Genomic DNA, 20,135 nt, shown 5'->3' with positions numbered 1-20,135 from the left:
ACGACTGACCAAACACAGCATTAAAAATGCTACACAAAATGGCATCACACCGTATATACACAATGCAGGTTAGAGAAGCTCATCTTTGTCGAATGGGTATAACTGATTATATTATCTTCCCATTTTCACAAGAGAACAGACTGCAGTATACTGCAAGTTTAAATAAGCTGCATTATATGTTAAATACAGCTACACAGAGAAGCAATGTGTTCCTGCACTGTCTTGATGTTATAGTTGAGTGTGTATATACTTGAATAACTGCTGCTCCTGTTTTTAAATGTGTAAGTCCACCCACCCCAAATGCTGGATAAAATATATTATACTGATATATTGTCTTTTAGGTTACTAAGTTTTATTTAGGCAAGACTGCTTGGCGCATCTGTTGGGCAAGGGATGTGTTGCTCTTAAGTCTCTGGCTATGTGCGGTGCAATTGGACGGGACAGTTCAAGCTGCCTCCAATGGCATGTCCTTGTCCAGTAACGTGACTAGATTGGCTCGACGTAATTGGCTGGGTACAGTCCCTCTCGGCCGTTGTCCAAACGACCTCTACACCAGCCCTGCTCGTCTTCGTCCTCAGTCTTGGTCAGTTCATCACCTGTCAAGGAAATTCCACGCTTTAATCAACACAGTCTTATGTGTCAGATAGTGAATGTAAATCTGCAATTTCTCTCCCGGGTTTATATATAACGCTGGATCAAGAGTGAACATCTCTCTGTGCTCCCAGTGGAATTTGATATTTTATTTATTTAGTTAGTTAAAGGAATAGTTGAGGGTCACAGGAAACACACTGTTTTGTTTGCTGTCTGAAGGACTGACATGACTCTTATGTCTGCACAGTAAATATGATATAACAGGTCACCAACCGGTTAGCTTAGCTTAGCATTAAGACTGGAAATAAGAGGAAACAGCTACAATGATGGTGCAAAGTTAACAAAATCTGCCCGACAGCACCACAAAAGATCATTGATGCTGACAGTGCAACTTGTTCCTGAGTTTATATTGTGTCTGTGAGGTTACCTGGAAAAAATAGTCCAGCACATAATCCAGTTATAAAACCACATAATACGTGAGCTCTTTCTTGTACTTCCCAAGAGGAGAAACTATTCCTTTAACTGTTTGAATTCTGTATGCTCTAAATGGTCTTCAAAATGATAAGCCTTTGTTAGATAGAAGTCCCTTTATTTTGCACACAGCAAAGCCATTGAGTCTAGAACATAATGTAACCAGCACATAAAACATCCACTCGGTGGTAGCCACAGAGCGGCCCTGTGTTTGTATAGGCATGCAGAGCTCCAGTTTACTTTGAGTTGAAGTTTTCCTAAGTAAATGACTCAAATTTGGCTGTGTGTTAGGCTGTGCCAACTCAGTTTAACTCCAAATTAAAGCCACCCTGTAGAGTTGTTGTTTTTAACCACAAGTAGCACTATGGAACAGCGATGTAATTCCTGCCAATAATTTCACACTATTTGACTGATCAGTGGGTATAAAATATATATAAACAGGATTTTAGAGGAAAGAAATTAATTCAGCACAGTTGTCAGGTCTGAAATACCCATAATGCAAATTGATAAGTTGCTCTAAATGCAAACATAGCATCTGTTTGTTTACAAAAAAAGACAAACCTCTTCTCTCAAACAGAGCAAAGAAACTCTTCCACTCCTGTTTGCACACAGGTGTGAAGAATCTTTAAAGCCTGCCTTTGGCCATTCCAAAGAATATACACAAAGAGTACATCTCAAACTGTGCGAATAAAAATGTGAATGTGTAGAATGAAGGTGCACAGCTGTGGCTCGATTGTTGCTCTGCGTAAAACCTTGTCTTTAAAATGTTACTCATGCTACAGTGTGGAGCTCTACAGCACTTTTTCAGACCTTTTCCAAAGAGCTGGTGTTAATTGGCAGCAAATGCCTGTAATTTGTTTTCCATGTGGCTATTATTGACTTATCACTGCTATCCTCTACGGAGGAATGAAGCTTTAGAATAGAAATTAGGACAGTTGCTTTTTGACCACCTGCATCATTTGCTCCAGCTTGTCTCCTGAATCTGCATGACGACGTATCAAGTCACAGAACCAAAGTCATCTTGTCACAGATAATTACCTGCTTTGAAGGTGAGTTCATCCTGTTCCTGGCCCTCGTAGTCATAGAGAGCTCGCACGCGGACCCCTTTTCCAGTGCTGGAATCGTCTTCGAACGAATTCCCATTGCCACCGTTCTCATTGCCGGAGTACGCAGTGGGTTGCTCATCATCGGACCACTCAGTCGAATAGGCTTGGTTCTTATCATAGCTGCTCACACTGGAGGGGAGAGAAAACGAAGGGGGGGAGGGAATTTGATGTTAAGCAATGTAAAAAACAAAAGACTAAAAACAAATTTAACGAGTCAACAAATCTCAAGAAAAGGTCAAAACCAATGATGTATTGATTCTGTTTGCAACTGTATGGAATACGCTTTGTGTTTCTCTCTGCCACAGACCTCCACTGATGCCCCCAAAAAAACAACAAATAAAAACACATGAATAAGCCCCAGTGTTGCACTGACTAGTTTCATTACAATGCACGTGGGCATCATAGTTTGTTTTGAGTCATTCCCGCATACGCCATCCTGCTGGCGTAAATACACACAAGAGTACCAAATCTGCAGCTGAAAATAGGCCACGCATGCACTGTTTACTCCTGTTTTTACACTGTTACAGCTTTAGAACCAGTGAGCTTGAGATTTATTGACAAAAACAAAAGCATAGAGTCAGATTAAAATTCAATTTAACTAAATATTCATCACGTCTGACATCTTTATTGTGAAATTTAATTCAAGATCTAATTTCATGATAGAGCAGATTGCGTTTCAGCGTGACTGATGGGATTGTAAACAAGAGATCCCTTGAACCGACCTGCTACGGTCACCAGGTGGAGCCACATGGTCGGTGCTCGGAGTGGGTGGGGCTCCATCTGGCTTCTTCTTCTTTGGAGGAGCAGCGGCCTGGTCTGGGTTGTACTCCTGTTGGGGAGAGTAAGAAGAAATGCATGAGCGGAACACGAATGAGTAGGAAAAACAAAGAAGAGGGGGGCTTCATTCATAAGTTTTGGTTCGACTGGTTGATGTTGTACCTCGAAGGCAGGCCAGTTCATATGCATCCCTGGGCCGTGGTTGTTGCTGAACCACTTCAGGTCCTCTTGTGTGTTTGCAGCCAGGATCGTGCGCTCCAGTTCTCTGTATATTGTGGCATAGCTGAGGAGACGGAAATGGAACAAATAGTGACAATGAGAGAGCCAGAAGGGACATGGGGGGTGCTGCCAATTTGGCAACAAAAACCACAGTGTCGTTCAAATTCTGGGTTGAGAGAGATCCAGCATTGGGTCATGACAAGACTGAAGTGTCTCCCTGAATTTTCTGCTCAAGCTGGAGCGCTCAACAGCAGAAATAACCCCGAATAATCCTATTTTTTAAAACACTGTTAATGTTGCCACAGTTTTTTCCAAAACATCGCAAAGTGTAATAGCATTAAAAAAAGGGCACATTCGCCCTGCATTTTAATTTTACAGGATAGACCAGGACTTCTGGGTGTCATATTAACACAGTAAATTAAGCACAAACAGCATCATAATTCAAGAGTTTTGTCCAAACCGTTAAAATGAACATAGATGCTGCGTGGGATTGAAGAGATGAGCTACAGCACGTTCATGAACACAGAAAATTAAGCAGCTTAATTTTAATAACTTGCTTTTTGGCAGATGAGGTTATGTTCTTCATAAAAGACGATCATTTCCTGTAATGTCTAACATGAGACCCTCTCTGTAGTTTCGCTCGGTGAGCCTGGAAGAATACGACAGCATATTTAATGTGAGGGCAGTGCAGTCTCACAGAGAACCTATGCTGCCGCTTTTGAGAGGACACAAGTACAGCAGAGAGGGAAAGCAGATTTAAGTAAGTATATTTAACAAGGTAAACTAAATCTTGACTTGCTCTGTGGTCATGATCATGCTAATTCAGATTTAGGCAGTGACTTTAGCTGATGATTCTAAACATGTTTATGGAGTAGAATGTGTTGTAGAAAAGTAAAATGTTTAATGATTGTAGACATTTAAACCGACATATATGAGACATGCATGTTAAGAGAGAAGTGGAAAAAGATGGAAAGAATCAAATCACAGGTGAATGATTGAACCAGTCAGGATGGACTACAGTGCTGTCCTCCAAAACACTCAGAAGCTTGAATAATCAATGGCAACCACAGTTGGCAGGTTAGTTTAAAGAGCCTGAAAATCACTTTGCCATGGCTCATGGCTTTGTTTGTTACATACAGGTTAAAAACAGCCCAGAATATGACAAGCATTAGCTTTGAACAAAATTCACTTTGGCAGGAACACCATTGACTGGATCATCAGTTAATTAGCGCTGTGAGTCTGAGCGCTAATGAGAAATACATGCCTTGTTGGGATGTGTGTTGAGATTAATCAGTCTGAAGGGAACTGTGCTGAATGTGACATAAGACAAATCAAACTAATCTATAATGCACTTGCTTGTGGCGTGGTTATGTTGCATGTATCAACTGTGCATAGAAACTGTATATAATGATAATTGTATGGACTGAAATTATATATGAGAGGGAAAACAGAAAGACTAGATGAACCAAACTTCAGGACTAAGACTTCCCAAGGACAGATATTGTATATATTAGACCAAAATGCAATCAAACCATACATAAAATCGCAAAAGGAAAAAGAGACAGTCTCTGCAGTCTGTTTTGCCCTTCAAATACCATTTTAAACACAGACTACGTGATGGAAAGACTCGCCACCTGAAGAATCCTGAAATCTATCAGTGAATTCCTGAATAAACACAGCTCTCACTTTGTTTGTACAAGGAACAGATGATTGTAACAACGGCCCTGGTACTCTGCAGTAGCCGTCACAAGGTTCCCCAGACGACTTTGTCATAAGCCTTTAATACATGACAGTCCACGTGATGATCAAACTTCCATGATTCCCTCAGTGACTCCGCAACAGTAAAGAGCAGGAGTCTGCATTGCTACTTCTGAATCTGGTCCTTGTACAACCAGCACAACCTCGTTTCTGCTGGTGCTGGTCTGTGCCAGGGTTTCCGCTTGTTTCCTATCCTGTTTGTGATATTAATGGACGGGATCTCAAGGTATGATCGGAGTGGGGAGGGTGTCCCGTTTAGGAAGCTTATAGTTGCGTCTCTGCTTTTTGTAGATGACGTGGTTCTGCTGGATTTATCAAGCTGTGACCTTCAACCTGTGCTGGTTCGAAGCTGAGAGCTGAGACCTGTGATCATGAGCTCTGGGTAGATACAAGCATCTGAAATACGTTTCCTCTGTAGGGTGGCTGGGTTCAGCCTTAGAGATCAAGTGAGAAACTCAGACATCCAGAAGGAGCGCTGGGAAGAGTCACTGCTCCGTCATATTGAAAGAAGCCGGCTGAGGTAGTCCAGGCATCTAATTGAGATGCCTGGACTACTGGTGCCTTCCTGTGGAGGTTTTCTGGACACGTCTGGAGGCAGTTCTTTAAGATAGCTGCTAAATGGAGAGACTTGCCTTTAAAGACTCTAAAAAACATAAATAGAGCTTCACTGCTTCAGCCAGACTCACCTTTGGTTCTCAGTGAGGTTAAGATGGCGCTTGATGTCCAGCAAGGCTTCCTTGAGGAAGGTCAGCCTCTTGACTTCGTGCTGCTGGCACTGGTCAAACACCTGCTCCATGCTCTCCATGTACTGTGGAGTGCACTTGTTCAGCTCCTCCAGAGACTTCTCATACTTTTCTTTAGCCTGAAACAGAAAAGACATTAAAAAAAAAAAAGGGTGAATAAAGATGATTTAAAATAAACCATTTCAGAATTATTTTTTATTTTAATAGCTGGTGTGATCTTATTTGTAACTTGGAATACAGCTTGATCACAGATTTACATGCATAAACAAACTTAAATGGCCTTTTATCACATCAAAAATATTTTTAAAAAACCGCTTCTGCTTTCACACTGCAAACATCTATGGTAACACAGCATCTTAAGTGTTCATTTAAATAAGAATAAGTCAGAAACCTGATCAATTGGCCTAATCAATAGCTATTTAAAGCCCTGCCAGGACACCAATATACATTAGCTGTGAGAAAGAGATTGAACCAGCAGGATAAGATAAGCTGTGGTCTGTCCAGCTACTGATAAATGTCACAAAAATAACAAGAACAATTAGCTCAGTGTTCTGACACATATCAGTGTAAAACGATATATTTTTTATGATAGTGTGTATTTGTGTGTGTTGATCTGCTCTTAATCAGAAAACATCTCCTGAGGAGCAACACCTTTGTTTCTTACTCATCGCAACATGAATAAACTTCAAAGGTTTTAATGTCTTTACCTTCTGCACATCCTGTTTGCATTTGTCCCATTTCTCGTGGAGTTTCTTCTGCTGATCTGGCGTAACAGAAGCCTCAGTCTTGCCGTTGGCCTCTCGGGTTGCAGCCAGTTTCTCCTCCTTGCAGGCCATGTGGTACGCCTTCTTAGCCGTCTCCATCTGTAGGTCCAAACACAGGCATTTTCAGTATAACATCTGATAATATATCTGATCTGATCAAAGGAACACAATGGACTAACAATTTAAAATAGGAATGACCTTTTATCTGATCGTTAATATTTATCATGTCTCTATAATTTCAGGATTAGAGCCATATTTAGGTATTTTGCACAAAATGTCAGAATGAGTACTGCTCCAGTTCATGCACAGGGAAGGAATGAATCTCTATTCATGCAGAAAACCCAGTCAGACCTCTATCTACTGGGGCCTTAGTCGCACCCAAAGAGCCTTTCTAAACCATCAGTTAAAGTGAATTCAACTTTGAACACAGTGTTGTTTCAGCAGTTTTAGGCAGAGATGTCAGTACACAACATGTCTGTCTAAGCTGCAAACAAAGACTTGGTCCCTTGACAATTAATTAGTGACCAAATCAGTCACCTCATATTTTTTTGGTTTGAAATATAACAAACCATAGTATAAGTAGTAAGTATAAGTCTTGGCGTGAATCACGAAATGGGTGCATCCATAGAGAGTGTCATTAGGGTAGCCTTTCTCTCTGCTGTTCTCAGACTTGCTTAAGTGCAGATATCGATTTGTTTGGCCACTTGGGGGCAGCGGGAACAAATGGCAAACGCATATTGGCATCTTTTAACATAATATGGTAAGCTTGTTAGCCAATATTCTATCTTACTATTACCAATGTAGCGTATGTGCACACATAACGGTTCTGAAGAAACATTCTCATCTAATTTAAAACCATTTTTCTGGCCAACTGGTGACTGCAAGTCCTATATTTATTCTCTTTTATGTGTTTTTGGTCTCTGCCCACATCTGGGGGAAAGATTTGGCTCCTGAGCTGCTAAACGCTCCACTATGTTTCACTAAATGCAGCTGACTGCTGAGGTCAAAAATGACACCATGAGAGTGATGAAGGTGAAACAGAAAGGTGAAGATGTAGCCAAAATAAGCTTCAACTCAATATAAAACTCTCTCAAGCTGAAGGAAGCTGCAGATTCAGGTAATGATTCTCTGTTTTATTGTTATAGCTTGTTTTAATTTTTTACTCTTGTGGAAACATTGACTATTGCTTTTTTATTTTTTTTAATTCCACTGTTAAAGAAATAAGGTGAATTTGATCTTCTTTGTATAAAAACTGATACAAAATAGCTTTAAAAATCACAAAGCCCAGCAAGGTCTTGAACCTGGTATTGGCTTCTGTATTGCAATTTTTCCTTTCTGTATTGTATTTTCATGATGGTTATAGAGTTTAAAACAGTGGACAGTAAAAGATTAGTGAGGAGTGATTACATCGTTGATGCAACAGTGAGAAAGAGAGCACTACATAGCTCTTTTAGTCTTCCATGTATGTACTGAATTACTCAGATGACAAAGATGATGACTGAATTTGTCCTCGTCATCCCTCTCACCTCCTTAAGCTTTTTGGCCCATGGTTTCTGAGCCTTCTTAAAGCCCTCCTCTGCCTCTTTGGCCTCCTTGAAGCCTCCAATCATTTGCTTATGATATGCCTCCTTCTGCCAGTTCTTCACTTTCTCCACGTCTTCGTTCAGCAGGTTGTTCTTCACGTCTTGGTGCAGCTCACTCACTTTATCTGCCTCGGTCATCACGGCCAACCAGGCTCTCTCCACGGAGCCGTACTGTGGACCTGAGAGTCGGAACAAAATGATTCATTCCAAATTAAAAATTCAGGGCACTACTGCTCAGTCAATTATTACCAGACAGCAAACATTTCACTGTGTAAATGGAGATTTGGCAAACTGAAAGACAGTGGGAGGTACATTCATTTGCTGATCTGTTTTTTTTGTTTTTTTAATCATTCCAAAATCTTACCTTTCTCAATGAGTTGTCTCCATCTCTTGGACCAGGCAGTTAGCTGATCCCCGTAGGCTTTCTCTATCTTGGCACGTTCCTGCAGGCAGCCCATAAGATCATTGCAAAGCCGATGGCCGTCGTCAAATCTCTTGACAGCACGTTTGTAGTTCCCCACCTGACAACACAAAGGGAGATTGAACGGTTAAGTGGAAGGACTCGGAAGTAATTTTCCTTTACATACAGTACATCACAGATTGAAGTGTACTTTTACAAATTTATGAATGGTATACTGTATGCTTTAAAACGTGTCAGCTAAGATGAAGGGAAGATGCCCCCTAAAGAACATCTGATTTTCTGAAAAAAACAAAAACAAAAACAAAAACAAATGATGGTGAATTACATGGTAGTGTATGTCAGAGCTACAGCATATCCCAAAAAAGCTTAAACAGATTGCAGTTGGATGCTCAAAATCATTTGTTTTTATTCATTTTTCCACAGAGTAAAAGAAGACATTCTCAAAAGTAATTCAAACATTCAGCTACTTTTTAATTTTGTCACACTTTCTACATGTTAAAAGCTATGACTACGTTATGATTTATTATTATTATAATTTTTAAAATCTGAATGCTATTTGAAGGTAAAGTGCTGGATTTTTTTAGCAGCAGTAAATTTTTCTCTTATCGACCCAAACAAGCAGGAAGCATCAACGTATATGTGCTGATTTGCTTTCCTCAAGTGTGGAAACTAGATTGAATGTCTTGAAGAGAATGAACAATTTTAGATTTTTTTTAAAACTAGCATGCTCTTCGTCATGCTCGATTCCTCATTTTATTTACGTTGATTAATCTGTATTCGACTTAACAGAGAGATCATTTAAAACTAACAAATTAAATCAAGTTTCCTCAGAATCTGTTCTTGTCTGCAAAGTTCCAAAACAAATGTACATTTACAGCTCTTGGTACACCAAACTACTTCCTTCTCAGTGATCATAATGTTAAATCAATGCTTCTCTGAACATTAGAATCTTCATTACGTCAGGGTTTACTACAATACTGCTGTTTTAACTATATTAGTTTTAGCTGTGAACCTTAAAAAAAATGTAAACAGATATGGCCAACCTTACTTTCTGAGTAAAGAATCAAAAAATTTTTTTAAATTCTTGCCAGCCAAACATCCTAGTATTCAGAGGTATTTTCAGTCAAAACTATTTCACTGCATTTTCTTTTACAATCTCGCCACCTTAAGTGATGCTGCCTTAAAAAGAAGCAGAGCAAGGCTGTGTGGCTCCGCCTCTTTGGTGCCTGCAGGGGGCGTGAGCTCATGGTGCATGATGAAGGGAGGGTAGTGAGGGGGTTTACTCGTGCCTGTGCATGTGTAGTTATGCAATGACATGGGCTTGTGTTTGTGTGCGTTCATGAATGTGTGTGTGTGTGTGCACAAATTGTGGCTGCTTTAATCCTCTTGAGTGGTGTAACGCAGTCAGACAGATTCTCAGTGAGAGATGACGAGGTAGAGTCAGAAATACCACGGACTGTTTGTGTGCGCGTATATAGGCTGTAAATACGTACAGTCATATGCAGCATCGTACAGACACAACTCGTGGAGAGCGCGTCTGACATGTTTGCAGGCTGCAGAGCTGTGCTGTGATTGGTCCTGACACGAGCATGCATGTGTGGCTACTGTTTGAGATCAGAGCTGCGGGGAAACTGTGAGACAGGTGTTTAACGGTATGAGTTTTGGCCCGTGTGACAGATTGCCAAGTCACACCAACAACAACACGTAGGTGGACTGGTTGTACACATAAAAACACACCTGAGCTCTTGTGTTTGCTCTGAAATATCTAGGTATGGCTCTGCCTCTCATCCTGTTTGTATAACAAACAACCTTTTTCTGATGACAAAACCTGTGAGCAAAGCATCTTTTTGTCATTTATAAACCACGATCTGACCTTCGCTGCCTTGCTAGTATACAGATGCTATATGCAGGTGCATGTGGTGAAAGGCTGCCTCAGAGCGCCTGATGACTGAGGCTCTTTGTCTGAGTCTCTGTGGCCGAGACCATGATACAAAGAAGACTCTGTGCTGAGGGAATTCATTATTGCTAATTTGGTGGGTTTAAAGTGTACACAGACACACAAACAGTAGTGTTCTCATCACGTCAGAGAACATTACATCGGCTTACATTGATTTCTGCAGACCTACTCTAACCCAAATTGTAATTACTACTTGCCTATCGCTATCCTTACCTTAAGCTTGAACCCAGTCTGCAAAGATTAATGCTTTACCTTATGGATGTTTGCTTTTTGTCCCCAAAAGGAGGGCAAATCCTCACAGTTTGACTGTTTAAACACGTTTATGTCCACACACACAGCATTTCAGCACAAGTAAAATGGACAGAAGTTGCATGTTGTCTATATTTGTTGGGATTTACAATACATAAATTGGCAACAAGGATCTTCGTTATCCATTTAGTTTGTGTCAAGTTATTTAAGCAAAAGACAGAGCTCATTTAAACCAGGAACATAATTCTTACATTGTTCTCATTTTGTTTTGTGAATATATACATTTACTATTTAAAATAGTTGCCTTTTGTTTCATAGCCTGCATCACTTCTTTCCCTCTCTTTATGTAGGGATGATTCATAATGCTGATTTTAGCCAGAGAAAGATACAGAAAGCTAAAAATGCAAATAAGCCCAGGTTTATATAACTGAAACTTTCATTTATTTAACTATGCAACTCATGGGACATTTTTTTTTCTTTCTGGCAAGAATGAGTCTCCTTAATGATTCTCACCAAAACGACCCCCAAAACAAAACAAAACAAAACCACAAGACAGGCAGTGGAAGCTCATTTGATTAGTTTATAAAGTACATGCAATGTAATTATTCCGATATCTTAAATAAGCTGTCAAACCACGATGCCATACAGACACAAAGAGGGCACCATGTAATGAAAACATCATTTTTTTGTTTTGTTAATATTATGGGACTGCTGTGCTCTCCCCTTGGGTTGCACTACAAATTTTATTCACCTGCTTTATCTACTGCATTGAACTTCAGCTTATTTATATATATTTTTAAATAATTACTTTGTTTCTTTAACACCTATCTTAATGCATTGTCCTGTGTTTTATGTGCAGCAGTTTGAGTTGCCCTGTTTTTAAAAGATGCTATATATGAAAGCTTGACTTGTTTTACCTTATATTTTTAGCACATTGATTACCAACACAAACACGGCAGTGTTACGTTCACAATAAAGTTCGGTAGCTGCACTTCTGCCTAATCAGATAAAGGAATTCACAACTACTCACAAAAGCTTTGAATTTAAAACAGTAATTTGACATGGTGGGAAATTCATTTATTTGCTTTTCTGCTGACTCTATTATTTGTTTATTCAATATAAAGCTAGCACAGTTAGCTTAGTTTTGCATACAGATCACAAATAGGGGCGATACAGCGAGCTTGGTTCTGTCTGAATCTAACAAAAACCACCAACTAACATCTCTGAAGCTCAGTAAGGAACAGGTTTATTAAATGGATTAAATGTGAGTTAAATGAAAAGATACTAGAGTGGTATCTTTGGTCTCATTTAACCCTTGGAAGGACAGCGAGAAGCAGCAAACCCTCCTTTAAAGTGTAAATCTATGCATAAACCGTGTTCTTCTGCTGTCTTCAAATGTGGATTACATCAGAAGTGATCTTCTGCCCTGAAGCTCAGTGGAAATCAAACTGTCTCATTACAACTTATGAGACACTTCTATTTGATTTCAGGGGCTGGATCAATACAAAACAGTGATCGGGTGAGGGGTTGCGCTGCAGGTCGAAAGCCCATCAGAACAGACGTGACTGTGACTCTTTACCTCCCAGAAGCTGTCCATGGTGTCGTCAGCACCTGCACATTCATCGTAGGAGCCAGACATTTTCCTGGATGTGGCAAAGCACTCTAATGTCTAAACCTGTCCTCTGCAGCAGAGCTGGGTTCCTCATGCACTGCAAGAGACAAAGAGAGGGAACAACAACGTGAGACAGTGGCACTACACAGTTGCAGAAACAAAGCAGTGCAGTGACAATTAGTAGAGAAACATGGCCTAGCTGGCCTCTGTGTGGCAAATTTCCCTGGTAACTGGAGGGAACCTTACAGTGTGAGCGTTTCTATTTGAGACGTTTATAATAATGAGATAAAAATAGTCTCCTCCGTCATGCATACAGCGCCGTGCCCCCGAGGAGCGAGAAGGGGCATCTTATATTGGTATGTCCTAGAAAAGACACCAGAAAGAGTGGAGCATCGGCACGGCTCTGACCCTGAATCTCTCCACAGCGAAAACCCTCATTCTTTTGACACAATAAATCTGAGAGATAGCTGAGCAGCGCACACTACGCATGAATAGCTGCAAAGTTCAGCCGCCCAGAAATGCACCTAGTGTGTAAACATAGAATCGTGTTAAGTGCAGCCTTGAAATAGAACGGAGGCAAACACACCGAAGCAGGATCAACGCGCCTACTTATACACCTATATGTGTCCTTTAATTGTGCTTCTTAATCACTAATTACTTGGTCAAGCCTGCAGAACACAGTTACTCCTCAAGCATTTAAGGTGATTTATATTTATTTGCTTGACATGTGTTCGATATTTTACCACCAAGGTGAAAGCAGAAGCGACTGCGAGCCATTATATTGGTATTGAATTCTGTTTGAAGCCTAATCCATTTGGCTCTCATGACTAATGCATTTTCCTTGACAGAGAGCTCTTCATTGCACTGCAACAACCAGCAAGACAATGGTATTTATAGAAAAGTATATAATATTAATGAGGCGTTGTTAATAAAGTGCCTGCCTGCCATGGTTTCCTGGTGGATGGCACTTATAGTTCTGCACATGCTCCAACAGTGCCAAACACAACATTTAACACTATTCATGTTTTGAATTCAAACAATCAGGCGTTTTGCCAATTTCTATTAAGGAAAGTGTGCAGTTCTTAGTATGCACAGTCCAAACTGAGCGTTGGTTAAGTGTGCTAGATAGAGGTCAATGCAGATGAAGGATGACTCGTGGCTATTTCAGATTACAAACTGAGTCAGCACTCTACAGCCGGCTGCATCACAAGGAATATTTTGTTCAAATATTGCCACAGCCCTTCGCGCTTCATCCCTCAACCTCCTTCTGCAGTCAAGTACAAATTGATTCCCGCAACATCCTTCATCCCTGGAATGAGTCATGAAAAAACAGCTTTCTGCATTAGGCTCAGTTGGCACTGGCCTGACCTCGCTTTCTTTACACGCAACATAACAGCATAATTGTCCTTGTGAGAAAAATGAGAGTCTTGAAACTACAAGGTCAGCTCATAAAGGAGAAGTGTCTTTAGCAGCAGCTTCTGCAACATGATCAGTGTTTTCACAGGGGGGGGAGAGAAGGGGGTCTACTCATCAAGACGATATCAGGGGAACATTTGTACCCTGTGTGATTGATTCTGGTTTGAGCTGGAGAGCAGGCAGTCCAGTCCAGCTCAGTCAGTGTTTCTACAGAACATTGACTGATTTAGCCAAGCTGTATTTTTTTTTTTGTTTTTTTTAAAAGCCCTCAGCTACTATCACTGGTCTGTAAGAGTTTTAACAGTTGTGGCTTTCATCCGCTGGCTATTATCAAGAGTACACTCTGTGCTGGTGCAAAAATACCAAACAACTATTTGGTGATTTAGCAATTTTACTGTCAGAGATTGAATCATAGACAACTTGAGTCTTTGAGTTGCAGTGGGATCAGCAGTAAAGTATTTTTTCAGATGAAGGGAGAGCTCCAAGACTCTGAGAGAGAAAGAGAGAAAAAAGAAGAAGCTAGGTTTTGTGTTTGAACTCCAGTGTTTGATATAATAGACAAAGCATATACTATAACTCCTGTGAGGAAAAAAAACAACACAGCGATTTAGGTTTTTACAGATTCAAAGACTGTGTCCTAGTGCACACGTATAGATCTGATATCATGATGCATAACATTTCCTTCAGTGTCCTCTCATACATTGCCGTCCACATAGATCAACGTTTACATCATTTACATTTTGACATTCTTGAAATATTCCAGAGCCCACCCTGAATTGACCAACATGTTTGGCTATGACACTGTGTACTTTTCAGCACCTTCCAAAGAACGTGCCTCCACAACAACAAGGAAACACCCCTCAGCACCTCCCTTCATGAAAATGGGTACATGACCCCTTTCTGTCAATCCATGCAACACTGCGAGGCCACGTCAGCCACACTCACAACCTGCACAACAAACTCGAGAACCATTTGGGTTTTATAATAGATGCCGGTGAGATACTGAATACAATCCATGACAATGAGGACATTCCAGTTTTCTCACTGACCCCTGCTGAGGAACTGAACTCAATCCTTCCTAATCCTCCAACTCTTCCTCGTCTTCAGAGGGTAGCTTTAGAAATTAGAAGCTTTCATGCGGACAGTTACATTAGATGATTGATACCTCTCTTGTGTAATGACTGCAACTTACAGCTCTTTGCCCTTAGCTTTGTATAAACTAAACTTTACACTGAGCTGTGACATTTTTCCTTACCATGGGGCCAGTTTTTCACTGCTACACCTCTATGCAAATAGCACAACCATGGCTAGAAGAGAACGCAAAAGTATTGTCTTTGGAGTGTGGCACAGTTATAATGCCACTAATCATGGATTAAAAATAAAAAATTACAGTGGCATTTGTTTGATTACTGATTTTTCAAAAATCCAAGCGTCGATACTGGAGAAAAAATGATGGCCTTACATTATATAGATTTTTATTACTTACATTTTTAATTAGGTATCATTGTTATCATATTTTCCTCCCATCTGCTCTGTGTAAACACGGCCTGCAGTTCAGCCTAAAACTCCTAGAATTTTCACAACTAAGTTAATAATAGTTTCATAGTTGCAGCAATGAGGGCTTTTTTTTTTTTTTTTTTTTTACAGAATCTGGTTCAAGCAAATATTTCTTTTGGCAAACTTTTAAAAGACACGCAGAATAAAGTGATTTTGAGGAAATATCATTGTTTGACGCTAAGATTTCGTTGTCTCCCAACTGAATGGCACATCACAGATGAGTAGCTAGTCAGAAAAGTCAAAATCTAACAATTCTCTTACAGTTTCTGGCTCTAACGAATGATGTAATTTTGTCTTTAAAAAAAAGAGAAAAGATAACATGCGTTTCATCCTGCTAGCAGGTTTTGGGTTCAGAGGGCTAAAGGTAACAAAATCCAGCAACCAGCACATTTAAAGCCTTCGATTTAACCCCTTTTATCTGGTTTAAACCATAAAAAAATCCCAAGTGTAGGAACGACAAATTTCCTTTCTTTAGTTTCTGTGCTAAGCTTGGCTAACTAACTACTACTTGTAGCGTCATATTTAGTGTCCAGACATTAAAGTGCTTTCAATCTTCACATTTAACTCTCACATTTACATGAGTAACAGGGCCTAATTGGGCCTAATTTAATAATATGCTGTATCTAAAATTGAGCAACAGTAAAACAGACTGATCTATTTTTTTTCCCCTTGGGACCTGTGTCCATATTGTGTATGCATGTAGCAAACAAGAAAACTGAGGCCCTCTGTGTACACAACTCCAAAACAAACAATGTTAACCACAGGCCTGAAACACTTGACTTGTATAACAGCATGCCTTTAGTTCCAATTAAAGTAAATACACTGAAATCCATATACAGTAAACAGTCGACTGTATGATGCAAGACAGCCTCATACAGCTCGAGAATTAAGCAGCCCCAAAGTACTGTTTCTTAATCCCTGCAACAAACAAATACCATTGGTCCAGCTACCTGTCCATCATTCAAATCATCCAATAAGCCCCAGCATGCACAACTACAATATCTAATGACGTCAAAGCTAGTTAAGCTTGGAAGAATGCCAGAATACCAGCAAAACCAACAGATCCGTACGCTTAATTTAGCTAAAACTCTTTGACCAATATAACACAACGGTGATGTTTAGAAAGCATTTGGATGAAACAAATAATCCCTTGAGAGTATCCCCACACAGAAAGTCAATCTTAAAATAGACTGCAGTCAGATGAGTCTGTGGCATGGTTTATAATGTATATGTGTTGTGCAGATAAAAAGACAAAAGTTATTTAGTCTAAAAATGCAAAAAGAAAAACTAGTCTGACATCCATACTGGCCACACACTTCATTTTATCTAAGAACAGTGTCACTGGCCTTCGTTTACCAGGCCAGAGAGCAGAAAAAGAAAATTAAAGTGCGTTTTGGTCCATTGTAGGAGGGTGTTGTGTGCAGCATGAGACAGATGAAGGTTGGGGGTGGCAGTGATAAGCATTCTGGAGAGGGGCTTACACTACAGTTATTGAGGTCAATCCACCTCAGTGACTGTGAACACACCTCCCATTCCCTGAGTATTAACCGGTGAGGAAGTCATAGTAAAGACAGAATAGCGTTTCTAAAATTACTAAGCGTGTAGCGAAATAAGTTTTGTAAAAAATGGCAGAGAAAAATAAAAAATGCCTACATGTAATCAAAGGAAACAGTCAAAATACTGCACACAGAAGGAAAGTGTTTAAATAACAGCTGGTCTGTGCAAGAAACATTTATCTATTTGGATGCATCTTCCAATCTGAAACCACTAACAACCCACTCACTGTCCTAAACACTTCTTGTCAAAGCAATCCGTCTTGTAATCTTCAGTCCTTTAGAAGTCTGTTGCAGTTGCAGAGCCAGTGCTAATGCACTACAATCCAAACTTTTTCAAATCTGTTAGTAACCAGTCATTCTTCTGCACATTCACTTACCATGTTTGGCTCCATCATTGCAAAATTAAAAAAAAAAAAATCCCCAAATTTGTAATGAAACACAGAAGACCAGGCTTGGTGATGTAGTCCAAATACTTCCTTTGTAGTTGGTTCTTCAAGTGATAAAGGATGTGTTGCAAATATTTAGTTTCACAGCGTTGACCTCTGTGGCCAAAGTGAACCTAGAGAGGACGATAAGTCTGACCAAACCAGCATGTCTCAGAGGCTGAGGGATAATCCTGCAGTGTGCCATTTGAATAGCTTTAGAGGGGGAGGGAACTCAACAGGAAGAAGAGCAAAGAAGTGGATGGGACGAAAGACAAAAAGAGAGCAGAGGAATGTGCTGCTGACATGAAACTGTAACTTCTAATGCTACATAATGACAGAATAGCACAAGTGTGAGGCTACACATAGGTCAGGATTTGTTTTTAGGAGTTTTCTAATTGTTTTAGGTAAACATTACAAATGCATGGCTGGCACATACAACTCAGCCTCCTGTGACTGTGATGACAGTAATAGAACACAACTAAACAGTGCAGGCACCGCACCCAATGCACATGAATGCTTTTAAGAGAGTTAAAGAGAACCTTTGATCCAGTTGAGACAAATGTTCCTGATGGATTCAGGAGGTCCAGTGTTGACAAGCCTTTTAAAGCATTGAATGGGAACCACAACAAACATGTAAGCTTGTTACAGTAAGAAGATTTCACTGAGATGAACTAACTTTACTCCAGCACATTATCAAGCTCACTGTGCCGAGTCTGATTAGCCAACAGCGAAAGAACAGTGGAAAAAACAAACACACCAACTGCTGGTGCGCTCAAATATTATGTGAAGAAACTTTACTAAAAGCAGTAACTGATGTTTTGATATACTGTTGGTTTATGATGAATTCTGTCTGTCTGTTCTTTGCATTTGGTAGGCACAGCACGCCTTCCTCTTCCACTGATTGAGTAAAAGAGGACACACAAGGGGAGAGACAGAGGGAGGTCTTTCATTGAGATATGGCAAAGAAAGAGAGAGGGAGAGAGAGAGAGAGAGAGAGAGAGAGAAAAGCAGAGTGAGAGTGAAGTGAAGAGACGAGATGGAGGCAGGGAGGGATGTGACAAGAGAGGAGAGGCAAAGGCTGGGAGAAGATACAGTGAGCTCAGGACATTGTGTGGAGCTTGTCAGGCAGCCAGGCTGTTCCTGAGTGGAATAAAGAGAGCCACAGGGCCAGAACGGCAGCTGAACACATCAGCACAGAGATGTGATTCATCTCACGGTGCAGCGCGGAATAAGCAGGCTGGTGGATGTTGCCAGGAGACAGAGCTGCCTTGTGCAGACTTCACACACGCCGTAACAGCAGAGGCCGTCATTAAGCCAGCCATGTGACCGATGCTTTAGACAAGAGCAAGAAGGCTGGTTTGGTGACGCAGTGTCAGCTGTCCATCCCACAGACAAGTTGTGGGAAGTCCTTGAGTATGCGCATGCACCAACGTACACTGGAGGGGAACTAGAGGAATGCAAGTGCACAACAGTACAAAATAGAGACAGATAGAAGACTGAGGAAGAGAGATTCATTCTTTAAAGAAAGCAGGAACCAGAGCTACACAAGAAGAGGCAGAGCGACAGAGAATGAGATTGAAGGGAAGTGAGGGAAAGCCAGCAAGGATGGAAGGTGAGGATGGTCCTGGGTTGTTTTTATCAGCTGAACACTGAATGCCGTGAGGCCTCGTCGCTGCTAGCTGGGGCATGGAATGGGAGAGGCAAATGTGAACTGACATGTCGATCCAGACGGGGAGTCTGCAAAAGCATTTGGGGAAAACAACCCTCATCTTCTCCCTCTCCTCTTCTGGCTCATGCTAACCTAGCCATCAGAGGAAAAATAAATTGTATATACATTTGTCAGGGCTCCAGACTACCTTTTTCACTGATAGCACCATTGTGACGACCTTTCTCAATTGATAGCACCTCCCACCTTGTCACAGGCAAAACATATGACTTGCTGAACATTTTCTTATTGATAAACATGACAATTTAACAATGTTCCTGAAACACCTCACACTGCAGGCTGTGGTAGATGCTGCTTGGTGGCTGCCGTGTGCTCAGACACGTGTGTGGCCGAAATTACATTGAAAATATTTAAACTAAGATGTTTTAATGTCAGATTTGTCCAAAATGAAACCGAATAATTTATTTTTTTTTCAACAATTGCTGCTTTCTATGAGCGGAAAAAACAGCACATGTAGGTATGTTCTGCTTTTCATGAGAAAATTGCATTTTTAAGCATAAATACTGCAGTACACCAACGTTATAAACGTACTACTTTCTACCACTGTAGCTTGCTATGGTTAGAGCAACACCAATGCAGCTTAATGATCATCATGCACTCGCACCAATGCGACCAGTCTCGAGCCCTGTACACACACACACACACACACACACACACACACGAGGTTTTTCCACCTTAAATCATCAGTGACTTTCTGCTTTAGTTTGCATGTTGAGTGCACGCTTTTGATGCTATGTTTAGACAACAGTATCACAGGAACTACTAAAGATAGACTGTTATTCTCTTCTATTTCCCATCATGCTATTGATTTTCCGTTAGAAAAATCCCACCATTTAACAGATCTATGTGTTTGGTTATATGATGCCGATGTCATATTAATAACCTAATGCAGTGATAATTCAGAAGGAATTTACACAAAACTACAGGACAAGTTTCTTACAAACCAATGTTCATGTCTACAAAATAAGGTTTGAAAGTAAAAAAAGATTTATTATTTAGTTAGATTTTGAGAACCATTTCAACACTCCATGTATGGGATTAGATTTGTGTCAAAATTTTTAACCAAAACTTATCAAAAGTCAAACAAAACTAATGGATTTAAGAGAGAATAAAATTAACTCAAGCAAAAAATTATAGACTTCAAAATAAAAATTGTCACTTGAAAACAAATAACTCTGTCTTTTATTTTGATTGAGGATGTAGT

At 40.3% G+C, this 20,135-nt stretch overlaps 1 protein-coding gene across 1 annotated transcript; it reads right to left on the bottom strand.

The window, feature by feature from the left end:
• LOC103372886 (protein kinase C and casein kinase substrate in neurons protein 1-like) lies at window positions 1-12,278 on the bottom strand. The gene is made up of 9 exons (XM_008302655.1): window positions 12,219-12,278; window positions 8,377-8,533; window positions 7,956-8,191; window positions 6,373-6,528; window positions 5,609-5,784; window positions 3,108-3,228; window positions 2,891-2,997; window positions 2,101-2,297; window positions 1-596 (listed from the first exon to the last, which is right to left on the bottom strand). The coding sequence occupies exons 1-9, from the start codon at window positions 12,276-12,278 to the stop codon at window positions 487-489; spliced, it is 1,320 nt and encodes a 439-aa protein (XP_008300877.1). The 3' UTR covers window positions 1-486.
• Window positions 12,279-20,135: the final 7,857 nt, after the last annotated feature.

The sequence above is a fragment of the Stegastes partitus genome, unplaced genomic scaffold (assembly GCF_000690725.1).
Source record: "Stegastes partitus isolate 25-593 unplaced genomic scaffold, Stegastes_partitus-1.0.2 Scaffold1852, whole genome shotgun sequence".
NCBI lineage: Eukaryota > Metazoa > Chordata > Actinopteri > Pomacentridae > Stegastes > Stegastes partitus.
The sequence above is the reverse complement of the archived record's forward strand: the minus strand, read 5'-3'. Positions and strand labels throughout refer to the sequence as shown.